At 39.4% G+C, this 20800-nt stretch overlaps 4 protein-coding genes across 4 annotated transcripts; 2 read left to right on the forward strand and 2 right to left on the reverse strand.

The window, feature by feature from the left end:
- Nucleotides 1–349: 349 nt before the first annotated feature.
- On the forward strand, nt 350–1033 carry LOC115747740 (cell wall / vacuolar inhibitor of fructosidase 1-like). Its single transcript, XM_030684004.2, has one exon. The coding sequence runs from the start codon at nt 442–444 to the stop codon at nt 874–876; it is 435 nt and encodes a 144-aa protein (XP_030539864.1). The 5' UTR covers nt 350–441; the 3' UTR covers nt 877–1033.
- Nucleotides 1034–5682: 4649 nt separating this feature from the next.
- On the forward strand, nt 5683–6257 carry LOC115747739 (cell wall / vacuolar inhibitor of fructosidase 1-like). The gene has a single exon (XM_030684002.2). The coding sequence runs from the start codon at nt 5742–5744 to the stop codon at nt 6255–6257; it is 516 nt and encodes a 171-aa protein (XP_030539862.1). The 5' UTR covers nt 5683–5741.
- A 7189-nt stretch (nt 6258–13446) lies between these two features.
- LOC115747738 (desiccation-related protein PCC13-62-like) lies at nt 13447–14690 on the reverse strand. Its single transcript, XM_030684001.2, has 3 exons — nt 14389–14690; nt 14024–14249; nt 13447–13922 (listed from the first exon to the last, which is right to left on the reverse strand). The coding sequence occupies exons 1-3, from the start codon at nt 14688–14690 to the stop codon at nt 13545–13547; spliced, it is 906 nt and encodes a 301-aa protein (XP_030539861.1). The 3' UTR covers nt 13447–13544.
- Nucleotides 14691–18901: 4211 nt separating this feature from the next.
- LOC115747737 (desiccation-related protein PCC13-62-like) lies at nt 18902–20253 on the reverse strand. The gene is made up of 3 exons (XM_030684000.2): nt 19865–20253; nt 19503–19728; nt 18902–19401 (listed from the first exon to the last, which is right to left on the reverse strand). Exons 1-3 carry the CDS (start codon nt 20218–20220, stop codon nt 19024–19026), a joined length of 960 nt encoding a protein of 319 aa, XP_030539860.1. The 5' UTR covers nt 20221–20253; the 3' UTR covers nt 18902–19023.
- Nucleotides 20254–20800: the final 547 nt, after the last annotated feature.

Genomic DNA, 20800 nt, shown 5'->3' on the forward strand with positions numbered 1-20800 from the left:
AGAGTCTCTTATGCAATAAAAAGGAAACTGTCGGGTTTTCGAGTAGACCCTGAACTGGCCTGGAATATGCATACAGGGTAGGTTTATAATAATAAAAAAAAAAGAATAAGTTTTTGGCAGGCAGGCTTTAGGTGGAACCTAAATAGAATTTGGATCATCCCAAGATTATATCCCTCCATTTTTAAGGAAAGAAAAATAAAAGGATAGTCATTAAATGATGTTGTAGTAAGTGTTACGTGTCTAAAAGATATGGCAAGTATCAAATTCTAATCCATTTCCTTCCATAGATGGCCAATTCTTCCATAGGAGGAAGCAATCTCAACCTCGATTTAAAGGATCAACTCGCACGCATTTTCTACACCCAAAGTATTCATTCCCTTGCGTTCCTCTTCCAAAACCTTATCAGCATCATCGTCTCCTTAAAAAATAAGCTCCAACGATATGAAGACTCCAATGCTCGCAACACTTCTTTCGTTCACTCAACTTCTTCTCATCACCATCCTCCCCTTCGCATCAGCCGACCACATTGACGACACATGCAAGAGTACGCCGTACGCCGACTTCTGCATCTCGTCTCTCAGGTCTGACCCCCGGAGTTCCACTGCGGACACCCCTACCCTAGGCATAATCATGGTCGACAAGGTCGACACGAATGCCAAGTCAACTTTGATCAAAATCAAGGACTTGCTCGGCAAATCCCCAGACCCAAGGATGAAGAAAGCGCTGACCTATTGCAAGGAGGTATACGAAGTTACCATAAGTGCAAGTGTGCCCTCGAGCAAGGAAAGTTTGACAAAAGGCGACTACAAGTTCGCCGTGGACTACATGAGGGACGCGGCGAGTGAAGCATCCAATTGCGAGGCAAGTCACCATTAGCGGACTCGAACGATTATGAGAACAAGGCAGCCTCGGTGGCTTCCGCCATTGCTGCGGTGGCTTAACTTTTATGAGCACTGATGATCACTGAGATGACTTATTAGATTAATAAAGGTCGAAGAAAAAATGTTTAGCTCGAAAGCAAAATGAAAACTGGACTGTAATATTTCGTAATGAAAGTGCGGTTTTTGTTTGATAATATTCTATGAATCCAATCCAATGCCAAAGCATGCTCATTTAAAGATGATTGAGACGATAGATACCATTTCAAATATCCTCAGTATGGTGAAAAATCTCATCACATGTTTGGTACAATCGAAGATGGAATAATCTTTATGATTTTTGAAAATATCTCTAGGCTGATACAAATCAGAGCAAAAAAGAGGCGCAGAGGATCGGTGCCATACATTAGAATAGAAATCAGACCCTTTTTTTTTAGCTCTCGTGTTTTTTACGTTCTCCAAGCGTTAGTAAGATTCTTCAACTGAAGGGAGGAGACAATGCGCAAAGTCACTCTGAGCAAGTCGATCACATTCTTATGGGCCGCGGAGGTTCACTCTTCGACAGTGAGTGAGGCGACCAGTTCGACCAGCTTATGCATGAACTCGACAATCTCCTCGTACCGCCGAGCCTACTTGGCGAACCTCGTTAGGCACATGTACTAGTCCATGCACAGGTTCTTCGGCGCCGCCATCGCAAATCGGACTCATTGAGTTGCTCTGGTCAATCGGTCGATCGTAGAACGTTGGCTTCAAGCAGAGAGAGAGCGTGATCTCCTCGGCCTTGAAAGTAAAGAAGAGGATGAACTCCCTGCCAGAGATTCTCAAAAAAAAAAAAAAAAAAAAAAAACTCCTTGAGGGCGGTGGCGGTGAGCCGGTGGCAAGGAGAGTGATTGATTGAGAGGTGCAAACCTGGAAGGGAAGTTTTCTCCATTTTTTTTTTAAATTCTTTCATATTAGATATCTTATTCGACTTTATCCCATCTTCCAGATGGGATTCTTTTATCCGGCGGCATTTATCAGGATCATATCCAGACACATCCGAATCCAGTGTCCTCCCAAAAATTGGATAGGATAAAAATTATCTCATCCATAATTATATTTGGTGCACCAAACGAGGCCATAAAGTACAATATCACCATGATAGTAGCACCAACACAGAAAAGATTATATGCTTCTCATCCATCAAAAGCTAGATATACTTTTGTAAATTATAAATAAAGATAAAATGATTGTTTACCTGTCGAAACCACACAAGGGATAAATGAAGCGACCGTCTCTGCAATTAGAGCTTTGGAACATGGTACAAACGATAATGAGGAGTTGTTCTTGTATCTTCTATAAATAACCCGACTATAAGACGTATTCAAGTACAAAATACTCTGTTTGGCTAATGATGAGATATAAGAGACATGAATCCTCTCGATTTCGGATTATCCAAAAAATAAGTTCGATTCGATATAATTAAATAAGCTCGTTCTATTTGGATTGCGTGATTATAACATTAATGGTGAAAATTTCAACAGTTTCAAGATATATCGATAGAACTTATGACCACCATGAAAGTCATCAGTTTGTAACAGTCATACAAAGGCTTCATAACAATGTTGTAACATTTGATTTAGCTCTTCATAAATCCTCCATTATTTTATAATGACTTTATAAAGGTTATCGTTTTGAAAATTATTAATTGATTTACATTGATTTTCTAATGGCTCTTTCTTTCGTTTGAACATAAAATTAAACTTCAAACCGCAATCCAAGAAGAAATTCCGATTTACAAAAAATTTCACTTACCTTCTTATATCTTTCCTTTCCTTGCCGAGTTATATGCCTATCTTTGTTTCCGTTCGTTCTATTATATTGTGCAGAATAAAGAAGAAGATTTGTTGCATGTTGGGAAGATAGCTGCTAGAGCCTGTCACACCAAGTTTTGTACTCCGAGAGGAAGAGTTATCTTTAAGGATAGTGCTTACCCACATCAGACAATTGATCCCATTTTCTCACCTTCTTTGATAGATTTCCAACAATTCTTATTTTTAATATTAGCTAATATTTTTTCCAACAATTATAAAATCTGGTCAAGTGTAGTTCAATAAATGCATCGGACTCCTAGTAATCTAAGCATATTCAGACCAAGACAAGCTATCTCCTCTATTTTTCATTGGGTATTAATATCATAAGGAATACTCACAAGTGAGACACGAAAGTATCCAAATATTTTAAGTTGCCTCTCCTTATAATGCTCTTCAGTAAGCATTAGGCTACTATCATCTATTTTGATTTTAACACCTAAAATAACATGAGCTTCTCCCAAGTCCATTATAAAATGATTATTAGTAAAAAAAAAATTCATTCACAATATCGATACATGTACTTAATAAAATTTACTGTACTCTCAGTAGAGAAAATTCGGTTTTTTCTACAACTTAAAAAAAAGTTAAGTTTCATGATATTACTCGGTAGCTACCCAACAAGAGAACATAGTGCAATTGAGGTGGACTCTGATATCCTAGGCTTTCAAATCAACAAACCTAATGCACACGTGATAAATTTATTCTAAACTATTTTTTGACCATGAAAAATTCCAAACTAGTACACTTCTGATAAATTTATTCCAAATTTTTTTTTTATCACAAACAAATCATAAACTAGTATACATGTGGCAAATTTACTCAAAACTAATTTTTTTGATCATGAAGAACTCCAAATTGGAGCAGTTATGATAAATTTATTATAAACCAATTTTTTTATCATAAAAAAAATCACAAAATGATACTCTCGTGATAAATTTACCCTATATTAGTTTTCGTTAAATTGAATTAATATCACGAAAAACCTCCAAAATGATACATATGTAACAAATATAGTGTAAAAATCTCAAAATGGTATACCCGTCTACTATCACGTGTCATCAACTCAGCAATTTAATGGTAAAATTTACTGAAAATTCACGGAGGGTAAATTTATCACAGGTGTACAAGTTTGGATAAAATTTTCACAAGTGTATCAACTTGGGATTTTCCATAGTAAAAAAATAGTTTGGGATAAATTTGTAACATGTGTACCAATTTGAGATTTTTAGTGGTAAAAAAATTAAATTTGGGATAAATTTATCATAAGTGTATCAGTTTGAGGTTTTGGTGGAACTAACCCAATTTTTTAGTAGTCTCTCCTTGTAATGCTCTTGTGTTTGCATTAGGCCACTATAATTTATTTTACTTTTAACACCCAAAATAACACTAGCTTCTCCCAAGTCCATCATAAAATATCTACTAGTAAAAAGTTATAGTGTTTCATTCACAACATCGATACATGTACCGAATAACATTTATTGTACCCTCAGCAAAGAAAAATCAGATTTTTACTTAAAAGAAAAAAATCATTTCCATGATATTAACAACAAAACAACAATTCACTCCATAGCTACCCAACAAAAGAACATACTGCGATTGAGGTGGACTCTCATATCCTAGGCTTTAAAATCAACAAACCTTTGGACGCTCACTTCCCCTTTGCAAGTTTTGAAGAGAAACATGAATCAACAAATTCAGTTTATGTCATCTTCAGCCCGACAGGTTTCATCAGCAAAGAAACAAATGTTGATCTCATTAGTACCAACCATAAGATCAAAAGAAAATACATAAGAAATAACTTCACGGTTTTCGGTTCCACATTTTTAGGAATCGGGAACCGAGAACTAGACTCCACAAGCACAAAAATCTGTCGATATTTCCAACTTCGTTTTGTTGTTCCTATGATATTGAAGAGGGATATAAATTGGTATTTCATTCCTTCACGAAGAAACGTTTATTTAGTCACAAGAAGTTTTTTTTTCAATGTATTTATTTAATTCCAGGACACAAGATCCATTTCTATAGATAAGATAAATCTATCAAATCATATCTTCATGTACCAAATCCAAATTTTTTGGACATAGACACCTATGATATTTTTTTTTTCCGACAATGGATGGTGAAAAACGGATATCAGAAAGATACTGTCATTTTTGGTCTCCTTTTTTAACTTTGTATTTTTTAAATAAAAATAGGAATTTCACTGCTCTTTTTTTTTTTTCTTGACAGATAAAAATGAAATAATAAACAAATATTCAAGTTTTGTTTTTTGCTTCTGGGAACCTGCAAAATCAATGAGGTAACGTCTCCATTGGCTTGCTGGCCATTGACTTTTCAAAACACACTAATTTGATGATGAGAAGGGTGTTTTAACTCGTGAATTTCTGTAACTGAAAAATCTTCTTTTTTTAACAGTTCTAGGCCTACTTTGCAATTCATGTGTTTGCGTTTAATTAATCATGTATAGGTCCGGCAAGATAAATGTGTAACCGACTAAAAAATACGGGGGATCATTCCTGCATTCTTTGTTATAGAGGCAACCTTTTTCCAGCACAAATAATCTCATAGAAGATAGAATATTCTATGTAAAAAAAAAAAAAAATGGCCTGTTCCCAAATAGTCCCTAGAACCGATTTTGGAACAAGTGACAAGGTAGGTTCTGAATTCCAGAGTGTGAAGGTAGGTTTTACGTTTAAAAAAAAAAGGAACTTGTTCCGACGGTGACGGATAGGTTTCAAATTCTCACTGGAACCTAGACAAAACCTAAACTATATACCTCCATTTTTAAGAAAAGAAAAATCAAAGGATAGTCTTTAAATGGTGCTGTGGTAAGTGTTATGTGTCTAATCCTAATCCATTTCTTCCATGGGAGGAAGCAATTTCAACCTCAACCTCAATTTAAAGGATCAACTAACACGCATTTCCTCCGCCCAAAGCATTCTTTCCCTTACTTTCCTCTTCCAAAACCTCATCAGCATCATCGTCTTCTTCAAAAACAAGCTCCAACAATATGAAGACTCCAATGCTCCCGCTACTTCTCTTGATCACTCAACTTCTTCTCATCACCATCCTCCCATTCGCATCCGCCGACCTAGTTGATGACACGTGCAAGAAGACGCCATACGCTGACTTCTGCGTCTCGGCTCTCAGGTCCGATAGCCGGAGCTCCACCGCGGACACCCCAAAGCTAGGCCTAATCATGGTCGACAAGGTCGAAGTGAACGCCAAGTCAACTCTGACCAAAATCAAGGACTTGCTTCCCAAATCCCCCGACCCGGGGATGAAGCAAGCGTTGACCTCTTGCGGGGAGTTGTACAATGTTATCATAAGCATGGACGTGCCCCCGAGCAAGGAAAGTTTGACAAAAGGCGACTACAAGTTCGCCGAGGAGTACATGACGGACGCGGCGACTGAAGCATCCATTTGTGAGGCGGGCTTTGGAGTCAAGTCGCCATTATCAAACTCAAACGATTATGTGAACAAGGCGGCCTCAGTGGCTTCCGCCATTGCCAGGTTACTGCTGTGAGCAATGATGATCAGTCAGATGGTTTGTAAGATTAATAAAGGTTGAAGAAGAAATGTTCAACTCGGAAGCAAAATGAAAGTTGAACTGTAAGGTTTCTTAATGAAAGTGCGGTTTTTGTTTAATAATATTCTATGAATCGTATCCAATACCAAGCATGCTCATTTTAAAGCTGATCGATATGATAGATCATATTTTCATGACCAAACACCTTTCCACTCGTTAATAGATATATGCGTAGCCAACTGCTCTAAAACTTTAAGCTTATAGAAGAAGGCATGGTTTAATATTTATATATTCTAACACATAACACATGGAGAAACAAGCAAATTCGAGGTACAAATTTTCAAATTGGTTTGAATACTTGTCACTTAGATAATGTAATTGATTAGTTTACACCATTTTAGTCATGATACACCATATGTTTTCTGCTTCCTGTGTGCACCTAAGCACGTGCATGAGAGAGAACCATCTAACTCGATAGGCTTGAATAGATATACTCAAAATTTTCCAATGGATTATCTTGATTTCGAGGTGTATGAGTTATGGAAGTGAAAGTATCAAACTTTTGAGCAAGCTTTAATTAGTCGATTAAGGGATAAATGGATCAGCCCCCTCCATGAAATTAGTGCTTTGGAACATGGTACAAACGTGAAAGAGTAGTTGTTCTTGTATCTCCTGTAAATAGCCCAACTATAAGATGTATTCAAGTACAAAATGCTCTGTTTGGCTGATGATGAGATATAAGAAACATGAATCCTCTCAATTCTGTTACACAAAGATAAACAAAATAGGTGGGTTCGATCTAACTAACAAGCTGGTTCTATTTGGGTTGCTTGATTGTCACCTTACTGTCGAATATTTCAACAGTTTTAAAACATTTTTATAGAAGTTATGACAGCCATGAAATCCATCATTTTGCAACGGTCTTGTAACGGCGTTATACAGGTTTCGTAAAATTTGATTTATTTCTTCATAAACATTCCCATTATTTTATAATGGTTATCGTTTTCAAATTATCAATTGATTTATGACGGATTCTTAACTGCTCTCTCTTTCATTTGGATATAAAATTAAACTTCAAACCACAATCCAAAAAGTAATTCGATTTAAAAGAGAATTTCCCTTTCCTCATCATATCTTTCCTTTTCTTGGTGAGTTATATACACAACGTTGTTCCCGTTCCTTGTATTATTCTCTGCGAAATAAAGAAAAAGGTTTGTTGCATCTTGGAGGATAGTCGCTAGAGCGTATTGCATTAAGTTTCATACTCAAAGAGATGAAGTTATCTTTAAGGACTTGCTCCCTAGACTGTTGATGTTATTTTATCATATTCTTCAATAGATTTCCAACGATTTTTTATTTCATATTGTCTAATATTTTTCTAACAATTATAAAATTAGGTCAAGTGTAGTTCATTAGATGCATTGGACTCTTAATCATCCAAGCATATTCAGACGGGGACACGCTCTCTCCTCTATTTTTCATCAATTGGGTATTAATATCATAAGGAATACTCACAAGTGAGACACTATAGTATCCAGATTTTTTAAGTAGCCTCTCCTCATAATGCTCTTGAGTAAGCATTAGGCCATTATAATTTATTTTGATTTTAATACCCAAAATAACATTAGCTTCTCCCAAGTCCATCATAAATATCTATTAGTCAAAAACTATATTGTTCCACTCACAACATCAATACATGTTCCATACGACATTTATTGAAATCTCAGTAAAGAGAATTCAGTTTTTTCTACAACTTTAAAGAAAAAAATCATTTCCATGATATTAACAACAAAAGAACAAAACAACAATTTACTCCATGGCTACCCAACAAGAGACCATATTGCGATTGAGGTGGACTCTCATATCGTCGGCTTCAAAATCAACAAATCTTTGGACGCTCACTTCCCCTTTGCAAGTTTGCAAGAGAAACATGAATCAACAAATTCAGTTTATATCATACTCAACCCCCCAGAGGTTTTATCAGCAAAGAAACAACTTTAGTAACCATCATCAATTCAAGCTCAGACCCTCTATGTAATTTTATATTTCCTTATACAGCATGGGAACCCGAAACGTTCAGTAGAATATGTAGGACGCTTCAAGACTCCATCTTTATAGAGATTTATAGAACTAAGATGGAAATTATTCTACTCTTTGAAGACTCAAAATAAAACATAAAAAATACAGATATTAGAACTAGGGGATGGTGAGCAAAACGTAAAAGACAGCCTAGGCAATCTCATAATACAGAGAAGTATTAGGATGAACCGTATGGTGATCCAATCACGCAGGCGAAACAAAAAAATTACTAAATTAGAAGTAGGGAACTTTCGATGTATTACCCTGTTTCCAACTCAAATAGATTTGAACAAAGGGTGAAAGCCTTTGCGCTCGACTTAGGGATTGATAATATACCCGCGAAAGGCCACAAGCAAGGACCTACTCTGGGGACAACGTATGGTGCTTTAGACCGGTCTTAATGGCGAACACCTTTGCGAATCAAAAATGGAAGATGGGTGTGAACAAAAAAAAAAGCACATGTAAGGTCACTGAAAATAATCCACGAGGCAACATCACCGGTTCTTCTCTCAGACAATTCATCGAACATCTTTCGAGCATTATTAGTAACCCTGATACTGTGCCGAGAATAAAAGTGGCCGCCTCGAACTCCATTCTGCAAGCCCTCAAAATCCTTCACCCACATGCCGGAGCTCAGCCTCACACAGATGGATAGCCAGGCTCACAGCATCACTTCATGAGCTACTACGTCACCAAATCCCATCGGGACTCACGCCGTAAGGCACACTAGGGAGTTGTTCTTATGATTGTAATAATTTGGAGAAGGTGAAAATAAGAAGGATTCACATATTTATGTATCACCATCTCGTTTGAAAAATAAACAACAGATTCACCTTGAGACTTTTGGTAGGTTTTTATTTACCAACTTTTATCAAATTTTATTACCAACGCCTTCAGTTTACCAATTTTCTTAGGGAAGAGTATCAAAAAAGTCTTCAACCTAGTGCATTAGTGCCAATTCATTCAGAAACCTTTTTTTGATGCCAATTCAGTTCTAAACATTTTGCATTGATGCCAATTAAGTCCTAAACATTTTTTTGGTGCTCATTCAGTCTTAAAACTTTTGCATTGGTGCCAATTCAGTCATAAATATTCTATATTTATGCCAATTGAGTTAATCCGGCCAATTTTAATCGAAAATCGCTGACGTAGATATCGATTTTTCTACGTGGCCTGACTAGCGCTAACTTGGACATTTTTTTAGTCTTATTCTAATATTTTAAATAATTTTTTAAGCATCTTTTTTATTTTTTAAAAAATTTTTTTAAAATATCAAATAAATATTAAAAAAAATATGCACGTTAAGGCCAACCGTGCCACGTAAGATAATTGACATCTACGCTAGTAATTTCCGATCAAAATTGGCTGAATTGACTCAATTGGCATAAATGTAAAATATTTAGGACTAAATTGACATTAATATAAAATGTTTAGGACTGAATTGATATTAATAGAAGGTTTAGGACTTAATTGGCACCAATGCAAAAGGTTTATGATTGAATTGGTACCAAAAAAAGGTTTAAGACTAAATTTGCATTAATGCAATAGGTTTAGGACTTTTTTGACATTTTTCCCAATTTTCTTATGTTGTTTTACCAACTTTATTTCCTACTAAAGAACCTGAAAAAAATAAACAAATAAACGATGTATGACCTAAATGAAATGCAAATGCGAACTATGCAAATGGTGATTTTGCTTGGGGGTCGGGTTCAATTCCTACTTTTCTTATGCAATAAATGACTAAATGGGCTGTCAAAAATTTAGGTTTGAACACCCGTTTTTTGAATAATTAGGTTGTTTCCTAGAGAAAAAACTTGTTGCACAAATGATTACGTAAAGGTATAGCTAGTAAGATGTCTACTAAAAGTACAATAAAATTGCACAAACCTTGTTATTCACGAGCATGTGCAAACATTAAAGTAGCATTTTTGGTTGCAATTAATTATGTTCTAAAGAAGTTCATTTTCAAATGGTTTTGGTATTCATTTGATACAAACTACTGCTCAAAAGCGGCTTTCCATATGCCCTAAGTTTTTTTTATTTTATTTTGTCGAAATGAAAATCTTCATCTCATATAAAAAAAGGATACATAACTTCAAGACAAATATGCAAATCCCACAAAATGAGTAAACCAAGTAAATCTGAAAAGGAAATCAATTCGGTATAGCTTAGAAAAACTTGTCTATTCCACAAATATGGATACGTCATCGACAAACAGCGGCCAATCACCGAATTTCGCATCAGCATCGGTGATGGGGACACGCCGAGAAATCTCTCTCCAGTAGCTACGATTACGCCAAAAGGCGCGCCTAGAGTCGGCATCCCTAGCACCATGCTATATAGAGACCATAACAACACTATAAAATTGAATGAATACTGAAAATGCCTTATAAATTTCAGATTTATATGCCTGAAGTTTATACTATTGAAAAGTGGTGAATTGCCACATTCCATGGCCTAATACCCCAAAAAACCTCCAACTTTGGCATTTGTGACAATTATGTCCAAAAAAATTTTTTCTCATAAAAAATACCAAATATCTCCATGTTTAACCGTTTTTTGGGCTGCTAAGTACCAAAGAGAATACGAAACGTGCCGTCGTGAATGACTCTACATCTCCCAGTAATATGTAGAGGAAGCAAATAATGTAACAGAAGTTCGGGAGTTTTTTCTTGTCGGCTTTGCTGAGATGTAATTCATTAATAACATGAAAATACCACATAAGATTAACTAAGGTGATTATGGACGGAAGGTTAACAGTAGTAGAATTGGAACAAAAATAACAGTTGAAGGTTTTTTATGAGATAAAAAAGAGTTTTGAATATAATTGGGGCATATGCTAAAGTTGCGGGTTTTTTTAGTACTAGGCCGGTAGAATTGGAATAAAAGTAAAAGTTTTGGGCAAAATTGGGACAAATGTAAAAATTGGAGGTTTTTTAACGAGACAAAAAAAAATTTGGCTATTATTGTCCCAAATGCTAAGGTTGGAGTTTTTTTAGGTATTTGGCCCACATTCCATACACCCATGATACCTAAAAAGGCTAAATTTCTTCTAGCCAAGTTTTGATCGGAGGATTTTAAGTTATAAACATCACATGTAGGTGCAATTTTAGTTAATTGTAATATAGGGAAATCCATATTTGTTAACTCGAAATTTAGAAGTGCCAATATGGTTCTTTGACCCACATTTTAACCCACTTTTAGCCATTTGGTTCAAATATGGGTTTAGGCAATTCAAAAATGGGTTTTAACTCGACCCATTTTCGTCTCGTGACCTATAATTTCGCAAGATCACTTTTATTCACGTGTAAAGCGCCGCCCACCGCCTGCTTGCCATTGTCGTCCGTCACCGTAGCCTCCCGCTGCCGCCCGCTCACCCTGCGCCGCATCCCACCCGCCAGCAAAAAAGATTGGCTGTTGAGTTTTCTTGCGTGCCGTTGACTAGAGAGTTAGGTGCTGGTTCACCACCTCCTCTTTCTCTTTCTCTCTCTCATCTAACCTCCTGCATGAAGGAACATAGTTGCAGCAAAGAGAGAGAATCCATGGAGGTGAAAGCCTGAACACACGTGATCAAAGCCATTTTAGCCGAGTAGCGCCCAAGCCTTTCTCTCTCCTCAAAGTTGTTTCCACCCTCACCCTTTTTTGTCCCAAACGAAAGCAATCATTCACGGATCCAGACAACAACCAATCGTCCCCTCCTCGTCTCTCCCTTCATTACCCTCGCCCTCCCTTTCACAGATAGACAATGAAGATCCTTCATCTTCATCGTCTTGTTCTTGGTTTGGCTCTGTCCTGTTTCGGTGTCAATGGCTATGGAGATGAACAACAACAGAGAAGGACTTACATCGTCCACATGGCCAAATCACATATGCCGGCAGCTTTCGAGCACCACGCCCACTGGTGGCAACGGAGAGCAAGCGGACGGACCGCGGTGGCAACTACGGTGGGCGGCGGAGGCAATGGGCAGGCCACGGTGGGCGCGGCCAAGCATCAGCTTCGGCAAAGGCGGCAGGCAGGCCACTGGTGGCAGCATTCAGCAAAACAATTTTTACATTTTTTTTTAATTTTATGAAATAAATATTTCGTGATTTGGTTAAATATATAAATATTCAAAAAAATACGGGTCAGGTATGAATTGGGTATGGGTCATAAAATTAATACTGTATGAAAATGGGACAAAACGGGTTAAATAGATCAATATATGTCTTATCATATTCGACCCGACCCGCCCATTTGATACCTCTACTAATCAATGATTTCTTCCGTAATTTGTGATAAAGTAATTTTTCTACTTGTCATTAATTTTATGTTTCTAGATCGACCACCAAATAACATCTGGGATTACGATTTACCGAGCAAAAAGTCAAATGCACGAAGAAATAGCCAACCTCAATCACTTTAGTGGGAGAATTGTATAATCTCGATAATTTTGGTCAAATATTACGACCACGTGATAATTATCATCAATCAAATGGTCCACTCGATCCTATTGGAACGTGACGAGCGAGGGACTACTGCAGGGAAAATTACGGATTTCCCCACTTCTTTCTGTCTAATTTTCATTTTCGTCCCTCAAGTTTTACTATCCAACCTCATTCTCTCAATTTCTCTATAAAGACGTGGCTGTTTCCTTATTTTCACCATGTTAATCCTTTCAGTTCCAGTTTTGCGCACCGTTGGAGATTGTGATAATCAACCACTGCCCTAGTAACTGTTGTTAGCATCCTCCTGCTCGGATTTCATCCTTCGGATGGCACCATAGTTGATAGGATTTGTATCAGCTCTTCCTTTATTATGCGCGACCACGATTCCATATTCCAACACGGACAATATATCGAATATGATGAACCTCACCATACAATTGCCAATATCACGCGGCAACATCGATATGATGTCATCCCTTCAATCGACCGTCTTTCTTCGTCGCGATTTTTGCGAATGCGTGCTTATTTTTATACATGTACGCACAATTACGTGATTTAAGCGTTACATGAAAAGATGTTTGATTGCAATTTCCATAGGCGATACCATATCAACTTATGTTAGGCGGGATTTGAGAAGGGAAATTAACCAAGGACGAATGTAGAACCATAAATTTCATTTCTTTAATTCACTAAAGGCTCGCAGTATGAGCCGTTCACAAGTTTACTTGAAGAGTTAGCATAATCAAAAGGCACACATTTATTCACTTATTATTACAATCATCTACGCCGACCAGAGATGAGACCTAGCAATGCGACCATTCCCACCCTTGGGATAGAATCCTCCCGAGACGCTCTCGTTGCCGCTCCCATACACGATCCTCAGTATCTCCTCAGGCGTCCGGTCGTACGCGACTGAGTACTTGTCGCCCGCGAGCACGTTCCCCTTGATCTTCCCCTCGGCGCCTAGGTTGGGGGGCACGACGAGGCCCTCGTCCTTCAGCCCGTCGTGCCCGAGCTTGTTCCTGAGCTCCGACATCCGGTCTGTGAACTCCGCCACGGTTATCCCATACGGCTTGACTTCCCAAGCTTTCCGCTCGTACAAGAGGGCTCGGATCACCGCATCCTGACCCGATTCCACGCCGAGAAGGCCCGCGACAAGCTAAAAAGCATTCACAAGACGGGAACAAGTATCCATAGGTAAAAAGCTCCTTAAGATTTGACAAAGTAGATAACTTGTAGAGATCGATTGTCTGGTTATACCCTTTTGGACACAGCACCATGGAGCTTGGGGTTCGCTCCAACATAGCCGGTGAGGCCAACATAAGGGACCAGATAGGAGGCAAGCAAGAAGTTAATATCATTGGCATATGGGTCGAATGGAGGCTCTAAAGTATAACCAAATGCTTTGTCCATCACTGTGGCAAATGAAGCCGCAGACAAATTCAGGAGTGGCCTTGGAAACCCCTTCACTGTCTTCTTGATTGCCCTGCATTGATTCAAAGATGAAAATGAAAGAATCCCCTAAAATCTAGGTTGGAAAATGAGAATTAGCATCAAATTTCCTCTCTAACTTTAAAAGAAAGATATAGGTATGACATATCGAATGAGATTATGAGTGGACTCACTTCAAGTGACCAACTTCTTGGAGAGCGAACTGTAGGATGATATCCTTCAGGAGAGGACCTAAGTTGGCAGCCCTAGCTCCAACTGGGGATGGACCTCCCATGGCCAAGTTTGGGGCCACCTTGTCCAACCCATACCCCAATGAGGCATACAAGAAGAGCTCTGCCTCAAAGTATTCCAAATTCAAGGGAAACTCCAGCAGATCCACATCGCCCCTCGGGACATGTTGACCATGGAGGGACTTGAATTCCACACATTTTGAGCTCGGGACGAGGAAGAGGAGGAAGAAGAAGAAGAGAGCCATCTAGGCGGCAGAAGCGGTGAAGATAAAGTTGGTGAATGCCGTGATCTAAGCTTTTGAGTGTTTGTTCTATGTCAGTGTTTGTGTTGTGTGAGTCTCAAATTTGGTTGTGTGCACATTTATAAGGTGTGTCGGGTGATGCATATACGTCATTGCGTTTAGGCAAAGGAGGAAAAGGTGGATACGTGCTTAGTCAAAGGATAAGGATTTCCCCAACCAAATCCTATCCTCCATTGGGGCAATCTCTCTCTTTCTCTAAAAAGCTTTCTTCCCTATCCATAGTGATAGTTTCCCCCAAATCCTAATTTACACTGTTTCCTTTTATGGATTCTGCTTATTCCTTGTTTCTCCTCGTCCCTCATTCATCACACGTAAAATCCCTTCTTTCCTTCTAGGGATTTCCCCTTGCTCCCCACCTCGTCCTCATCCAAACCCACTTCCATCAGTGTACGGTACAAGTATGACAATGACAATCCATAGTCATTACAATCCATATATTCATAGCTTTACCCTCCATTATCAGCCCCAAATTCATTACACGCATTTAGTTTTCTCCCTACATACCCAAATAGCTTTCAATCTCAATAATTACAAACCCTAAATCTTCGCTATTTCCCCAGGTTAGCAGAAATCCCATCATCCTGAATCTTTGGCCATAGCTATGGACAACCTTCAGTGGTGCTAACGATCTACTTCATTGCTTCTGGGAATTCTGAAATAGCAATCAGGGTATTGGGTTTCTCATCCTTCGATTTAGGTTACACTACCATTGTTCTGATTTAAGGTGCTAGCTTCCCTTTCCTTTATGTCCCTGCAAGTTTGTAGTACCTATTAGAATGGCGAATGAGGTTGATAAGGAGCAGCGGTTGGCTGCTTTGTGTAGGAGCCGTGGTGACTTGTGGATAGAGGATTTTGTTGCTAATGTGAATGAAGAATGGCCTGAAAACAAGCTGAAATTGTGTAATCTCACTTTGCTGGGGAAACTCTACTCGAATTCTAGTATAAATGTGCAAGCATTTCAATCTACTATGCAAAAAGCATGGAAAACGGAAGATGTGGTATGTGACCAACATGAATAGGGCATATTTTCCTTTACTTTTGGTTCGGAAGCTGTAATGAAAAGAATTTTAGATGCGAGCCCATGGTCATTCTCTAGCAATCTATTGGTTCTCCAACAACTAGTACCAAGAGTGCCCATCCACCGCCACAATTTCACTCATTGTGCCTTTTGGGTCCAAGTGGCTGGATTACCTCTCCTTATGATTAATGAATCTGTTATTAGACAAATGGGAAACTTTATTGGAAAAGTTGTTGAGGTGAAAATGGAGGCGAAAGAGGGAGGTTTGTGCAAATTGGGGAAAGTTAAAGTGTTGATTGATCTTAAGAATGCACTTTTGCCAGGGATGGTGCTGAGTATAGATGTTGACCAGATTTGGGTTGATTTTAAGTACGAGCGTCTTCCCCGCTTTAGCTACTCTTGTGGGAAGATTGGGCACTACACAACCAATTGTGACAAAGTGTAATATAGAAAATCTGAAACGAGGGTGATTGGAAAAGGTCAGTTTGGTTCTTGGCTTAAAGCGGAAGCACGTGAAGCAAGCCCTTTTTGGAAGTTGTTTTTCGAAAATGAGTTCCCATTGCCTAGTGATGAGGAAATAGTCCCAGAAACACAAGTCCCAAGACTCTGTTGAAGAAAACACAAGTCCTATAGAGGCTGAAGTGCAGTATTCACCTAGGCCAATGGAGATTATTCCTTAGGGGAGTTTAAAGAGAAAGGAAAAAGAAGTGATGGGGAAACATGAATTGTGACAGGAAAGAAAAATCAGGGGAAACCTCTACTGCTTTTGGACTCCCCAGGGTCCGAGATTTGCCTAAAAAGTATGATGGAGCTGTCAAAGAAGATTAAGAAGAAGAGTAAATCCCCTACTTCAAAAAAGCTTCGTTGAAGCTCTGCCAACTCATATCATGGGGTTGCTATGAATGTGATTGATAAAATGCAACTTTTGGATATTCCAATTACAGTTGAGAATGGTTCTAAGAACTGGGCTTTGGTGGCTAGCCCTAATAAGCCACCATGAGGTATATGAAAGTATTGAGCTGGAATTGTTAGGGCTTGGGCACTCCCCTGACATTCCAGTAACTTCGAGCCTTAGTGGCTCAAGAGCGTCCTAATGTAGTCTTTTTAATGGAAACAAAAAATAAAAATCAGGTGGCGGATGGTATTAGGAGGAGGTTGCAATTTCAAAATCTGTTTATGGTGAGTCCTATTGGTATTGCGGGGGGTCTAGCATTATTGTGGAACGATGAGGTAACAATTGACATCAACAGAAGTGCGGCCGAGCTTCTAGATGTTATATGTTGGGATAAGAATGGGGGAGAAAGGATGAGGATTACCTTCTTGCATGCTTCAACGATATTTCAAGAAAGGATATCTCTTTGGCAGACTTTAAAAGCCATTTCCTCCCAAAACAGCCTTCCTTGGCTATGTGTGGGTGATTTTAACGAGGGTCTTTACAATTGGGAGAAAGAAGGGAAACGGGAAGCAGATCATTATAAGCTTGTTGCCTTTTGGGAGATGTCGAATGTATGTAAATTGATGGATATGGAAAGTAAGGGGTGTAAATTCACATGGGCCAATAATAGGGAAGGAGAGGCATTGGTGAGAAAAGACTCGATAGGGCCCTTTGCAATGTTGAATGGAGGACTTTATTCTTCAACGCTGAGGCCTATGCATTACCAGCTATTGGCTCTTACCATTGCCCGATTCTCATTGACACTTCACTGAGAAGATACAAAAGGAAGAAAGAATTTAAATTCGAGGCTTTTGGCTAGAAGACCCGGAATGCAAAGAAGTGGTTAAAGGAGAATAGGGGAATATTCCATACATGGGGAGTAATATAGTGTGCAAAACAAGGGCTGTTTCAATGGCATTGATGAATTGGAGTAAAAGGATATTTTTCAATGCTTCTAAACAAATTCAAATACTGCAAGGAAGACTGACCACCTTGACCAACAACTCGCAAAACTTTAGCTCAGAGGAGTACAAAAGGATTACAAACCGCGGTGGCAGCTACGGTGGGCGGCAGAGGCAATGGGCGGGCCACGGTGGGCGCGGCCAAGCATCGGCTTCGGCAAAGGCGGCGGGCAGGCCGCGGGTGGCAACAATCAATGAAACAATTTTTATATTTTTTTAATTTTATGAAATAAATATTTCATGATTTGGTTAAATGTATAAATATTCAAAAAAATACGGGTCGGGTATGAATTGGGTATGGGTCATAAAATTAATATTGTATGAAAATGGGACAAAACGGGTTAAATAGATCAATATATATCTTATCATATTCGACCCGACCCGCCCATTTGATACCTCTACTAATCAATGATTTCTTCCGTAATTTGTGATAAAGTAATTTTTCTACTTGTCATTAATTTTATGTTTCTAGATCGAGCACCAAATAACATCTGGGATTACGATTTACCGAGCAAAAAGTCAAATGCACAAAGAAATAGCCAACCTCAATCACTTTAGTGTGAGAATTGTATAATCTCGATAATTTTGGTCAAATATTACGACCACGTGATAATTATCATCAATCAAATGGTCCACTCGAACCTATTGGAACATGACGAGCGAGGGACTACTGTAGGGAAAATTACGGATTTCCCCACTTCTTTATGTCTAATTTTCATTTTCGTCCCTTAAGTTTTACGATCTAACCTCATTCTCTCAATTTCTCTATAAAGACGTGGCTGTTTCCTTATTTTCACCATGTTAATCCTTTCAGTTCCAGTTTTACGCACTGTCGGAGATTGTGATAATCAACCACTGCCATAGTAATTGTTGTTAGCATCCTCCTGCTTGGATTTCATCCTTTGGATGGCACTATAGTCGATAGGATTCGGATCAGGTCTTCCTTTATTATGCGCGAGCATGACTCCATATTCCAACACGGACAATATATCGATTATGATGAACCTTACCATACAATTGCCAATATCACGCGGCAACATCGACGTGATGTCATCCCTTAAATCGACCGTCTTTCTTCGTTGTGATTTTTGCGATTGTGTGCTTATTTTTATACACGCACGCACAATTACGCGATGTAAGTGTTACATGAAAAGATGGTTTGATTGTAATTTCCATAGGCAATACTGTATCAACTTATGTTAGGCGGGATTTGAGAAGGGAAATTAACCAAGGACGAATGTAGAAACATAAGTTTCATTTCTTTAATTCACTGGAGGCTCGCAGCATAGCCGTTCACAAGTTCACTTGAAGAGTTAGCATAATCAAAAGCTACACATTTGTTCATTTATTGTTACAAATCATCTACGCCGACCGGAGATGAGACCTAGCAATGCGACCATTCCCACCCTTGGGATAGAATCCTCCCGGGACGCTCTCGTCGCCGCTCCCGTACACGATCCTCAGTATCTCCTCGGGCGTCCGGTCGTACGCGACCGAGTACTTGTCACCCGCGAGCACGTTCCCCTTGATCTTCCCCTCGGCACCTAGGTTGGGGGGCACGATGAGGCCCTCGTCCTTCAGCCCGTCGTGCCCAAGCTTGTTCCTGAACTCCGACATCCGGTTTGTGAACTCCACTACGGTTATCCCGTACGGCTTGACGTCCCAAGCTTTCCGCTCGTACAGGAGGGCTCGGATCACCGCATCCTGACCCGATTCCACGCCGAGAAGGCCCGCGACAAGCTGAAAAGCATTCACAAGACAGGAACAAGTATCCATAGGTAAAAAGCTCCTTAAGATTTGACAAAGTAGATAACTTGTAGAGATCGATTGTCTGGTTATACCCTTTTGGACACAGCACCATGGAGCTTGGGGTTCGCTCCAACATAGCCGGTGAGGCCAACATAAGGGACCAGATAGGAGGCAAGCAAGAAGTTAATATCATTGGCATATGGGTCGAATGGAGGCTTTAAAGTATAACCAAATGCTTTGTCCATCACTGTGGCAAATGAAGCCGCAGACAAATTCAGGAGTGGCCTTGGAAACCCCTTCACTGTCTTCTTGATTGCCCTGCTGATTCAAAGATAAAAATGAAAGAATCCCCTAAAATCTAGGTTGGAAAGTGAGAATTAGCATCCAAGCTCCTCACTAATATTAAAGAAAGATATGGGTATGACATATCTAATGAGATTATGAGAGGACTCACTTCAAGTGACCAACTTCTTGGAGAGCGAACTGCAAGATGATATCCTTCAGGAGAGGACCCAAGTTGGCAGCCCTAGCTCCCACTGGGGATGGACCTCCCATGGCCAAGTTTGGGGCTACCTTGTCCAACCCATACCCCAACGAGGCATACAAGAAGAGCTCCGCCTCAAAGTACTCCAAATTCAAGGGAAACTCCAGTAGATCCACGTCGCCCCTCGGCACTTGTCGACCATGGCTAGACTCGAGGTCCATGCAGTTCGAGCTCAGGACGAGGATGAGGACGAGGAGGGAGAAGAGAGCCATCGAAGCGGTGGAGGAGGTGGCGGAAGCGGTGGAGATAAAGCTGGTGATTGCCATGACCTAAGCTTTGGGTGTTTGTTCTTATCAGTGTTTGTGTTATGCGAGTCTCAAATTTGGTTGTGTGCACATGTATAAGGTGTGCCGGTTGCTGCATAGACGGCATTGCGTTTGGGTAAAAGGAGGAAAAGGTGGATACGTGCTTAGTCAAAGGACAAGGAATTGCCACGTGGGAGGTCACATGAACAGTTGGGGTTTTGGGAGAGAAATTAGGAAGGGGTCCTGTTCTTCCTTTGGTTTGAACTGGAAATTGTCTCTGCATGGGGAAGGGGCTTTTTCCTATTTTTGGGTGATTTACCTTTGGTCCAAAAACATAAAAACACAAATTCTAAGGTTTGGACCTAAGTAAATTGAAAAACTGCTTTGTCTAAGGCCCCATCCGGATCTCGAAATCCCTCACACGAATAGAAGGTATTCCTCGCCATCAAGAAAGAAAAATATATAATTGGCAATTAGGAATGCTTGGCGTGCGAGCACCGACATGTTAAAATAAGGAAAACATCTGTGGAGTCCACCGTCACTATATATCAAACAAACAGGCCGTAGAGACTCCTGGAAGAGAGAAATCTCCCTTCTTTGG

This window comes from Rhodamnia argentea, chromosome 1, assembly GCF_020921035.1.
Source record: "Rhodamnia argentea isolate NSW1041297 chromosome 1, ASM2092103v1, whole genome shotgun sequence".
Lineage (NCBI taxonomy): Eukaryota > Viridiplantae > Streptophyta > Magnoliopsida > Myrtales > Myrtaceae > Rhodamnia > Rhodamnia argentea.

Bases quoted from the DNA above. Each gene is read 5' to 3' on its own strand.
- LOC115747740 (XM_030684004.2), top strand. From the start codon at position 442: ATGAAGACTCCAATGCTCGCAACACTTCTTTCGTTCACTCAACTTCTT.
- LOC115747739 (XM_030684002.2), top strand. From the start codon at position 5,742: ATGAAGACTCCAATGCTCCCGCTACTTCTCTTGATCACTCAACTTCTT.
- LOC115747738 (XM_030684001.2), bottom strand. From the start codon at position 14,690: ATGGCTCTCTTCTTCTTCTTCCTCCTCTTCCTCGTCCCGAGCTCAAAA. The intron at 14,250-14,388 runs GTGAGTCCACTC...GAATCAATGCAG, and splicing joins CAAGAAGTTGGTCACTTGAA to GGCAATCAAGAAGACAGTGA. The intron at 13,923-14,023 runs GTATAACCAGAC...AATGCTTTTTAG, and splicing joins ATGGTGCTGTGTCCAAAAGG to CTTGTCGCGGGCCTTCTCGG.
- LOC115747737 (XM_030684000.2), bottom strand. From the start codon at position 20,220: ATGGCAATCACCAGCTTTATCTCCACCGCTTCCGCCACCTCCTCCACC. The intron at 19,729-19,864 runs GTGAGTCCTCTC...TTGAATCAGCAG, and splicing joins CAAGAAGTTGGTCACTTGAA to GGCAATCAAGAAGACAGTGA. The intron at 19,402-19,502 runs GTATAACCAGAC...AATGCTTTTCAG, and splicing joins ATGGTGCTGTGTCCAAAAGG to CTTGTCGCGGGCCTTCTCGG.